Raw genomic sequence first — 11,298 nt, forward strand, 5'->3', positions numbered from 1 at the left:
CTGCGGCGTATGTCGTTTAAACCGTGCTTACAGTGTGTTTTCGATCCAGTTATCAGTATGTCCACGTGCTTGCCTGTAGTTATGCAGTAAAAACAGGCGGCATTGAAGCATGGATTGCTCAAGAATAACTCGAAAACGCCTCATTTACAACCATGCGCAGCTCGTTAGGCTGAACACCCACAGGCTTTGTCCACAGCTTGTCATCATTTTTGCCTGAGGGACCATGCGAATCCCTTCGCTAACGCACACGATGCATGTATTTCAAATGAGCACTGCATGAATTGCTGCAGTAACTGGATCCTATAACTGTATGATGACACATTAGCATGATGTGTACATGCGAAAATCCGGATATGCAGGCTGAATTTTGTGGGTGTCCAAATTATGCCTGGTGAGCAGCAGAGCCAAAGCTTGCGGCCCTGTCAAAGACCTAACATTAACTTCGCGGAACTGATGCACATGAGGTTCCGTCTTTGATCTTGTTCTGGAGTCCAGCCACTCTAAAATGTTATTGCATTGTCTCGCCATTACCACATGCTTGCAGCTTAATGCCACACAGTTCAACTGTGCAGTATCCAAGCAGTGTAAAAGATGCTGTTGAGTGTCCTGAAGTGAAAATCTTGAGGCGCTTGGGGGAACTCTATGTTGATTGATATGCCGTGTTTTCATTTATCTTTTTGTGGTCGTTGGTCTGAGATGAAGTGGAAGGCGGAGTCGCATGTCTCTGAGTGCAGAAGCAACCGTTATCTAGCCTTTCTTATCTGCTCCGGGAATCACGTGAAAAAGACGCATTAAGCTCAGCGTGAAGATGATCACGGATATGCCCAGAACACGCTTGAGACCTGCATTTCCCTTCTTGCGTTCCATTGGATGGCACCAAAGTTGTGAGGGACCTCGCAAGCGACTTACTTGCATGCCTACTTGAAGCTACCCGTAGCCTACGCAGCTCTGAATGCAAACTAATGCTACACGCTGCGCTTGGAGGCTTTCGTCGTGTGAGAGTCTGTAGAATTGCTCTTAAGCTCAGTTCCGCTCTTGTGTGACCAAGCGGCTGAATATGGCGCCGGCCTTAACCGTAAATGTATAATATTTGTGGTCGGCACACTGTAAATGTTGCATTACCATATATGCATATACGTACTCAGTTTGTGCATGAATATGGCACACATATTTCACGTACCTTTGAATACATATGGCTGGCACAGGATATCAGTGCCCGCATATGCTCAATAAAAAGGGGCAGGCAGCTGTACCACCTCCAACCCAGACCGTCTGTCACTCAAGCTATCAAATTTACTCCGATGCCTCAAGATAGCAGGCACACAAACGCAAGGAGGTTGACTGTCTCATCGGTGAAGTTTGTTTAGTGCTGCCTCATCGACAGCCACTTCGGAGTCATGGAAGACACACTTTCTCTTGCTATGTTCAGCAGGTTCCCAACCGCGATTTTCGTGAGACACACAGCGTACAATGTTGCTTGTCAAAGTTCAGCAAGTAGTATACACCAGATGCTCTACTCAAAAAGCCATAACTAGGGTCATAAAAGGTCTGCCTGTAGTTGCTGCAGCTTGCGCTGCGGCTCCTCTTGCAGTTCCCCCTCTGGTATCCCCTGCACTATAATGCATGGGCTTCTGGTATTTGCTGTAGGACTGTATCCGCTCGAAGTGGGGAGCAGTATGTTTTGTGGCGCTTCATTGCGACTGCTGTAGCTGTAGCTGTAAGCAAGTGGGGGATCTTCCGACTCGGCAAGCAGCCATGGCAAGTAGCACTAAGCTTGAATGCTGTTGCTGTTGCTGCTTGCGCTGCTACTGTCTTGACCTGCCAAGATTTAATGGTGCCTTCACAAGGATAAGCCCGACTGAGGCTTCTGGAAACATGCCCCTTAGGTGTTCTGTGTGCCACAGCGCGCCAGCTTTGTCCGGGGCTCGCCATAACCCTTGGACTACTATAAGCCGTTCTCCTTGAGGCCAATACCGTAGATTCAGAACCCAAACCAGAACTGGGTAATTTGCCGTTGCGCGTTGGTGACAGCTTACGCCCTTCGAGGGACAAATGTGGCGGTGAGTTCTCGAAGTGCCTGTTATTACTCTGGAAGACAAGAGTACGGGGATTGTCTTGCAGTGAGCAACAAGAAGGCAGATGGAGGCGAGAGCAGAGGGCAGCAAGAAACCAGTGGGTGGGTGCATATTCACAGCAGCAAAGTAGCAGCGCCAGAGCAACAGAGAGACGTCAACAACAGCATTCGCAAGGCAGTAACAACGAATGCACCAAAGCAGTAGCATACCGCAGCAGCAGCGCACCAGCAGAAACGCCCAGCAGCAGCGAACCTGCCACAAAAGCGTATCCGTACTACAACCGCAGTACGACCACCACAGAAGATTTACGAAAAATTTTTGCCAGCAATACTACAACAGAAACAGCACCACCATCATGACACTGTAGTTGCATCACCATTACAGCAACCCCGCTCCGACCATAGCAGCAGTAGCAGCAGCGCCATAGCGACAGCTCCACAGCGGCAGCACCACCACATGTAGCACAGCCACAGGCGCTGGAGCATAAGAAAAATCGCATTAGCACTCCCACTACAATAGTACCGCCAGCAGCACCACACCAGCATCACCACCAGTGGTACTAAAGCATCGCTGAATCTACATAGCAGCACGCTGATCACCACAAAAAAGTGCCACCATGGTTGCAGCACAGCCAACAGAAACGCATCGTCATCAAAGCAGCACGGCCAACGGCACAACAGCGCCACTGCCAACATAGCAGCATCGCACCCGCAGCACCACAACTGCAGCAGCATCGCGACAAAGCCAGTGGAACAATAGCCATACCAAAAAAGCTACGCCATCGCTACAGCAGAACAACCCAAACAAAAGCAAACCAACTTCCACAGCAGTAAAATCAATACAGCGGCGTTGGCACAGCAGGAAACACGAGCAGCGCAGCAGAACGAGCGAAGCAGTGGGACTGCCCTTGTGCTACATTCGCTGAAATCAGCGCTCCCGCCAATGCTGAAAAGCCATAAGAGCAGTGGCAGCATTAACCCTACCACAGAACCAGCAGTAACTTTATCTCGGCAGTACTTCTGCCTTTGCCATTGCAGCAACTCCACATTAGAAGCGAATGAGCAAAAGCAGGAGACTACTAAAAACAGGCAAACATCCTCGTTGACCTCGTTTGTTCGTGTGTTCGCTGTTTCCTGCCGCTCGCTATCAAGTCTGCTTACGGAACATAAGCCTTCTTCCCGATGGGCCAGGCGGCGCACGCTCAGGTCGTCTGAGGCTCCCGTGCGGCTGGCTGTGAGGGCCTTATAGCACGTGAACACAATAAAGCTCACAGCTACTGCTGCGAGAGGCAATGATAAAGGCGCCAGAACAGCAGCATGGTGCTTCCGTCTAACGCGGTTTGCTTCTTGAGAGAAAAGTAACGGTTGCGACTGCTCCTGCATTGCAGGCTCAAAGGGCAGCGACGGGGATCCTGGAACGGGCCGAAGAGTTTTACCTGTTGATGGTGCTGCTGCTAACGCGGGAAGCAGTGCCGCAATTGGGGTTATGGTGAGAGACAACAGCATGATGAAGCCACACATCTTTGGTGCCTTTGGGGTAGAGTTGAGCAATTGAGCAGGGGATAGCCTCTGGCAGGAGAAGGGCAAAAAAACAGTTTGAAATCAAATGTCTAGGCAGATGAGTGAGCCATTGACCTTGAGAGCTGCGAACGAGGCCAAGAGGAAACCAAGTGACATTCAACTCCTGCTTGTCGGCCTGTGACCCCTGTTGTTCGCAATTTGCAGAACCCTGCTCTGCTCGTGGCATGCACAAAGCTTCTCTCGGGAACTTTCTGCTAATCACGTGAGTGAGCTTAGTATTATCCAAATTAATCAGGATAGATTAAAAAATCGGTGCATGATACTTAGAGCGAAGGCACTGCGAACATACTCTGGCTTCACACTGCTCGTAGCGGGCCGTCGCATGGCCAGTTCGGCAGCTCCCTGCGGTGCATCTTGCTGTTAATCTACCAAAAGGCAGAAATCGTAATGTTTTACGTATTGATTTCAAAAGATTTAACTCCATGTGTGTACTTTTCTCCACTATTTAGACCCAGACAACAGTGGCGCTCACTGGAGCATAGCCAGTGCCTCGACTCGGCGCCGAATCGAGCAACTCAGCGCACCTGGCAAAACTGCAAAGATATGACAAGCTTCTATGCCTTTAAGTGTCATTTCCTTTATATTTTAGTTGCATGTAGCTTGCACAGATGACCAAACCCCCGAGAGCTGCACAGGACAGCACCAGGGCACGATCAGGCGAGAACTCTCCCGGCTGAAGCATTAAGATAAGATTTGCACTCCTACGCAGCAAAGAGGGTTCCGCTATCTCCACATGTAGGCTCTATGGAGTTCTAGTCAGGCCCGAATGAGGCACAATTTGGATGTGAAAGGAATCAGGACGAGTTTGCCTGGAGGAAGCAACGGAGACAAACCGCTCCCAAGGTCAAAAATGGTGGTGACTATCAGAGGAAAAGGTTAAAGTCTCCTTGAAGCAGCTTATTTACGTGGTTGGGGGGTTTCGCAACGCCCCGTACATCAGCCACCTTCGCTGACGACTCACCCGCAACCACTATAGACACCTTTTACGCATTGCTTGGCATCTGTCCGTGCCCAAATTTCCATGCACAACAATGCCCTGCAGACGCTTCTAGGCTAGCCAACATCAGTAACTCAAGTGAAAGTCATGCGCCAGCCCGCAACTGCAGCAAGTCCCCAAGCTTTGTCGCCTTCTCAGTCCCTTGACACGAGCTACGAACTGCTCAGGTTCCCTCAATATGGTCAAAATGTGATTTTGTTTAGCAGAAGGTACATACCCTGTACTGGAGTATGGTTAGCAAGCCCACTCAAAGCCCACACAGTGTCACAAAGCCTCATACCTAGCTGTTCTACTGTTGCTGGACGCTACAGGGAACAGGACGTAACAGTGCTGCAAGCGGCGAGCCATTGTTATCGCAACTACCCAGAATGATACGACTGGCATATATCCTGCAATGTTATTTAACCTTCTTCCCCTCCCCACTACCGCGTTTCAATAAATGCTGCGTCTACCGGCAGCAATCCAGTAGCACGAATAACAGCACCAATGAAGGCTGTCAGCTCAAACACTGCAGGCCGTCAGCTCGAAAGTTACCTCCTCCGCGCAGTAGTTGAGCTATCTAAAGCTAGATATATTGCGAAGCCTGGGCGAACCGCCACTGAATTACCCATGAGCGTTCAGCATTTCAGGGTATAATTTGGGGTCCCGCTTCGTCCCGCTTTGTTTTGCGTTCCTTCTGGTCCTACTCATCCTATGACGTACTTCGTCTCTTGGATGTTTGTAGCCGCCAAAACAAACCAAAGCCATGTCCGCCAAAAAATAGATAGAATGAAAAGCGTGCGGACGCAGACTAGTCTATGTACACGTGCACGCATGAATACGCTCATTTCCGTACAGCGATGCACATACATGGTAATATATACATGAGCATATACGCATGCACACGCGTGCGCGCATGGACGATGAATATGTGTGTGGCTCCGTCAGATATGGCAGCACGGAGGTGTACGCCTACGCTTGTAAACGTCCTTACTCTTGAATAGAGATGCACGCGTATAGTTAACACATATAGGTGCGATTGCATGTAACTCGCTGTAATCGGCATGACAGGCAAGTGAAGCCGCCAAAGGGGCTGCTGCTGCCGCACGCAGCCGTCACTGCCCCTGCTGCTGCTGCTGCTGCGTATGTGATCAGCATCCAGCGAAAGAAGTAGGTAACCCCATGGCTGCTAGAGCTGCAGCATCTGGGTTGGATATTGCTTCGTCTGCTGCTGCTGATTTGATTGCGGCCTTTCCTGTCCCCACAGAATTTGAACTTCCCCCTCCAGCAGCACCGGCTGCAGCTGCTGCCTTCTTTCTCTCCTTCTTTCTTTGTTTTTTCAGTTCCTGCTCCCTCTGCAGTTCCTCTATGCGCCTCTTGACCCTGTCGAACTCGTCCTCTGCCTCAGGTGCCCCTCCTTCTACGCCGTAAGGGGCTCCCCCAATCTTGGCAGGGCCGCTCTCTGCCTTTGTCTTCTCTGCCGGCTCTGCTGCAGTGCCCTGACTCTGCCGCAACGCCTGCAGCTTCGCCTTTACCTTTGCCAAGGGGACCCTCTCCACACGCATACTCATCCCTGCACCAAAGAACAAAGCAGGTATGCAGTAATCGTATTGTTCTCAAAAAGGATATACCTACACAGATGAACACGTGTTCACAAGCAGCTGTACACGTGTGCCCATACAAGATCCAGTTCACACAAAGCGCAATAAGGAATAATGATAGGTATGAAAATGTACACTGACGCTGATAAATGTTACTAGATGTACAGAGGACGTAGCTGACCTAAAAGGCGGTTATGGTTCCGGCCGTTGATGTGGTCAAGGTAAGCTTGAGAGTCCTTACAGAGACATTCACAAATGTCACACCAAAACCTGCACGCAAGAACACAACTGCTGGCACCGCTGCTGCTGTTTAAGCCACTCTTACTGTTGTTGTTATTACTGCTGTTGCTGCTACTGTTGCTACAGCAGGTGAAGCTGCAGTTTTCGATATCCCCGAGAGGCAAGGAAAAGTGGATAAAGTGGAACACTAATACGTGCAAATGAAGCACCGTACCCTCCCTGCTGCATCCTAGGCGTCTGTAGCGTGACCATCTTGGTACGGCCCACCTCCCTCTCGAAATCGAGTTTGAAGGTCCTCTGCTGCAGCTGCTGACGGTAGCCGCAAGGCGGCAAGGGGGGAGCCTTAGGCTTCTCTTTCGGCTTCGGGAGAAGCTCCAAAATGGCATCTACACCGGTCAGTGCCTTCTCCCGAGCCTTCTCAGAGTAGTACTCCTTGTCCCACACCTAGCAGCACGAGCAGAAACACTAAATGAAACCGCCCAAATGACAGACCTGCTAAGACTGCCAAAAAGCAGAGTGGCCAGCAACAGTAGTGCGGAAAAAGGCGTCAAACGCTCAAGCTACAGCTGCCACTTCAAATTAAACGAAATGCGCCCGACGCAGAGCACCAGCGGCAGCAACTGCAGAAGCTACGGGGGGGGTCCGCAGTTTATGCCGTTGCTACTACTCCTCTCAAAGACAAAGACGGCACCGTAAACCTGCACTTGCGCCTAAAGCCATCATTATCTGCCCCAAATCCCCTTTCATTGCATCACTATGAACTGTCGCGGCAGTTGCAAGTAGCCCTAGTAAGTGCGCCACTCATACTCTTGCTCCCATTACAGCTGCACAACCTTGAAACATTTCTGCCTCACCCGACGTCCGAGTGCGTCTGTCCCGTCTTGGGGTCCTGCGCGCTCCGCTTCATGTTTCTGACGTGCTGCTTCAGTTGCTGCCGTTGCTGCTGCCGCTACGGCTGCCCCGGCTGCAGCTGAAGCAGCAGCAGCAGCATTCCCCGTAATGAGCGCTATGCGCTGAGACGCTGCAGCGACGGCCTCTGAGGCGTTGCCGTGCTGCTGCTGCTTCGGCTGTCCCTGGTGCTGCTGCGTCCGCTGGGCGAGGCCCCTCCAGTCAAACCCACCAGTATCGTCCTCATCGTTATCTGCTGCCGCTGCTGCTGCTGCCGCCGCTTTTCTGCTGCTCACCGGCAGCGGCATGTCCTCAGGCAGGGCGCAAGGCTTCAAAGTAGACAACAGATCAGGGGCTCCTGATGAACTTCCGGCGCTACCCCCTGCCCCTTGCTGCTGCTGTTGCTGCTGCACTCCCATATGTGGGAGTGGCGGCATCATCATCGGCAAAATATTGTGGGAATGCATCTTGCTAAGTCCCGCTGCTGCGGCTCCTGTAGCCGCAGCGGCAATTGCGGGAAGCAACGGGGTCCGCTAGGGCCTTTTCAGAAAGTCCCGCAGCTGCACTTGCAGCTGCTGCAGAAATATTGAGCGATGGGCCCTGGTTTCTGCTTCCATAGGATCCTCCCTCCAAGCCCACCTGCCTCACTGCTGCTCTTCCTGTCGTTGTTGCTGTTGGTGTGGAAGCAGACAAGAACTTTGGTGTTCTACCTCACAGGCGCGGAAGTAAAACCCTGTGTTAAAAATAGATATGTGAAAAACGTAATGGAGAGCGAAAGCGACAATGGTCAACCAGCCAACCACCGCTTTGCATGCACGGCACACTGCCATCGCTGCGGTGTAAACTGTTCGGGCAGCTCTTGCTGCTCTCGAAATTTTGAAGGCAATGGCATTGCAGTGTATCCCTTAAGTTTGATGTCTTATGCTGATATGGGCAGCTCCTAGTCCTTCGCTTCAAGCTGCTGCCATGGCGAAGGATGCTCGTGTTGGTGCTTGTGGTCCACTGGGGAAGCTGATCTGTTTCGGCAGCAGCCCTATCAGTCTTACATCTGTGAACTGCTTTACTAGGTACAGTCTGACTTTTTAAGATATCTGCGCCCTCTTGCCTTGATGCTGCAGGGCGCCAACACAGTATCGACGCCCAGCCTGAGCCTTCGGTGTTGCCGTTGTTGGTCGCGTCAGTCGCAACAGCAGCAGCATCTACTGGATAAGCAGCACATGCTGGTGCAAATGGAGCGCTAATGCCGGGGATCGACGCAGCAGCAGCGCGGGCAGCACCTTCAACCAAGAACGCGTAGTAGCGCGCCCCACTGGAAGTTGGTACACAGCTGTGCTTCGCATCTGCTGCTGCTGCTAGTCCGGTTCATAAGCTGAGTGTTTACTCGCCTATGTACACTGACTGTCGTACTGACGCCGCTCTGCTACATTTCAGTACTTTTGTGTCCACAGAGCCCGTTCTCAATGAGTTACTCTTTAGTACAAATGGGTCTATGCAAATCGAAGCAGCATTAGCTGCGCGCTCGTCGCACAGAACAGCAGCCGAAGCAACATGCCGCTGGAGCTGCTGCGATTAATGCGGTTGCTACTATGCTGTCGACTTTGATGCTGCCTCCCGTTACAACTGTTGCTCAGCCTTGCTGCTCGCTGCACCCCCATTCTGCCGCAGTTCATGCTACTCACTGCTGCTGCAGTTTTGTCAAGAGCAGGTGCTGCTGTTTTATGTACTGTTGAAGCTGCAAGCTGTTGCGCTGCGTCTGCCACTACCCCTCGTCAGAACTGCTACAGCCCCACCGCTTCTCTGTTGCTGGTTCCTTGCAAGCGCCAACAATTGCTGCTGCTTCAGCAGCTGCTGCAGCTCCATGCGCGTCACCTTGACGCCCTCCCCAGCCACCCTTAAACCGTCACAACACCCCAACCGAGGAAATGCAGCTAATAAAGGAAACAGATAGTGCGGAACGACTTAATTTATTTAGGGCCCCACAGGTAGTCTGTTTCCCTCTACATACATCTCCTCCATCTCATCCTTGCTGATGGTCACGAGCCTTATCATTCCCCCTGAGCTGCCATCTCTGTGAATTGCGTGTGAGACTGCCCTCTTCACTAAATTGACGGTCTCTTCCTTCGTCATATCGGGGCGGTAGTGCTCATCCAGGTAGGCCGTAATGAACATAGAGCCCGAGCCCCCAGCCGTGTATGGGACAGGGACGCAGCAGCCGCCCAATGGCACTGAGTATACCTGGGGGCCCCGCTGGCTGTCCCAGCCACCCACTATAAGGCCGGCGGTCAGCATGTCCTTGTACTCGTAGGCGAGCCTCTGCAGCAGGTGGGCAGCAACGCGCACCTGGGCCTCCCTGTTGAACTGGGGAGGCAGCTGCTGCGTGTACAGCTCCAGGTGCAGCCGCACTATCTGCGCCAACGTCTGGGTATCGGCAGCACTTCCACTGCGGCACACGCAGATCCTATCCGCCAGTTTCGTTATCTTCCGCGCAGCTCTGTTCACTACATAAGAGCCAGCTGATGTGCGCGTGTCCGCGCCCAGCACCACGCCATCAGAGTAACAGCAAGCCACGATAGTCGTGCCCGTCTTCACCTCTGCTGCTGCGGCGCTAGCTGCGGCTGCTGCGGTGCAGGGATCGGCAGTGGGAAAAGACAGGGTAGGAAGCCCGTCGCTGTCGAGTACAACCTGAGCCATGGCGAATAGCGGGAGCGAGGCAGCGAAACAGACGAAGAAGTTCGGTCACGTTGCGGCCGACACAGGATGAATCGGAAAGTAACACAAAATTTATACATCAAAACGGCTCAATATTTCAAAGATATACAAGGCCAGCTAGAAAAATGCAGACAGCAGCAGCGCATGCAGCGCCAACCAAACCAGCACGAGGAGGTCGCTAGAGCATGTGATGACACGTGAGGGATACATCAATATGATCAGTTTAATGCATGAATTTAGTCGAATTCAGTGTAGCAGTTTTGTTCCAGCTGTTGGAACCAAAACACACGAGACATAGCGGTACAGCAAGCCGCAATGCCTTGAGGGATGCTGCTTTAGTACAGCCTCTGTCGTTCTGAATACAGCAGTTACCGGGGAGAGGCGAAAAAGTCTAAATAGTTTCAAAGTTTTGGCGCTTGTGTTTAGGTTAGATTCTCGTGTCGACCCCTTGTCAAGGCAAAACCGCAGTTGCTTGGCTTTGGGCTTCTTGCGTAGTGGGCTTTACAATTCCAAAAGTGTAGCTGGCTATTGCAGAGCAGATGGCTAAGTAGTCACATGTATCAAGGGATACCAGTTCCAGTTGCACACGCAGTTCCTTCTTTCCCCTAAGTCCGTAGGCATGCATCCTCATACTTGTACGTGTGTTTGCGGTGCTCTGGCGGGAGGGCTTTTCGTCGTTAAACCACGGCTTAGGCGCTCAAATATTACCCGCTGTAGCAGGGTAAAAGCCTGTGGTGGCCTGTTGAAGGCGTTGACTAGCTAGAGAGCTGGCAGCTAAAACGAGCACGGCATGCCTCAAGAGGTAACGCATTGGCCAGTAAAGCCTTCGTTGAATTCATAGCCATGGCAAGGCCTGTAGTTGAACCGCTGGTTCAAGGCAGGGTCAAGACACGTAGGGTCAGCACTGCACTGCACGCAGCTCAAGCAGCAATAGCTGTAGAAAGATGGGAGCGTTCGCTCTAGGCAGTTGCGTGTCGACTTGGAAGAGCCACAGTGTCTAACGGTCCCACCGCGGTTGCCGGCAGACCAGTGCTTAGCATTTGCACGGCTGGCACGGACACTGCGGGCAGCAACACAGCTTTGGTGCACCTTCCAGCATTGCCTCCCATCACCGTCTCGGCTGCACTTATCTTTTGCGGCACCTGTGATTGGGGCTACTAATCGTTTAGCTTGAACCAGCTCCATCTAGAACTCCCCATGGAGTGCACTCGGCAACACGCCTCCTACGG

At 52.1% G+C, this 11,298-nt stretch overlaps 2 protein-coding genes across 2 annotated transcripts; both read right to left on the reverse strand.

The window, feature by feature from the left end:
* Window positions 1-5,782: 5,782 nt before the first annotated feature.
* ETH_00000825 (uncharacterized protein) lies at window positions 5,783-7,803 on the reverse strand (the record flags this gene model as incomplete). Its single annotated transcript, XM_013380732.1, has 4 exons — window positions 5,783-6,204; window positions 6,414-6,502; window positions 6,687-6,916; window positions 7,327-7,803. 4 exons carry the CDS (start codon window positions 7,801-7,803, stop codon window positions 5,783-5,785), a joined length of 1,218 nt encoding a protein of 405 aa, XP_013236186.1.
* A 1,316-nt stretch (window positions 7,804-9,119) lies between these two features.
* ETH_00000830 (proteasome component PRE3 precursor, putative) lies at window positions 9,120-10,051 on the reverse strand (the record flags this gene model as incomplete). Its single annotated transcript, XM_013380733.1, has 2 exons — window positions 9,120-9,251; window positions 9,341-10,051. 2 exons carry the CDS (start codon window positions 10,049-10,051, stop codon window positions 9,120-9,122), a joined length of 843 nt encoding a protein of 280 aa, XP_013236187.1.
* Window positions 10,052-11,298: the final 1,247 nt, after the last annotated feature.

The sequence above is a fragment of the Eimeria tenella genome, genomic scaffold (assembly GCF_000499545.2).
Source record: "Eimeria tenella Houghton genomic scaffold, Eth_scaff85, whole genome shotgun sequence".
Classification (NCBI taxonomy): domain Eukaryota; phylum Apicomplexa; class Conoidasida; order Eucoccidiorida; family Eimeriidae; genus Eimeria; species Eimeria tenella.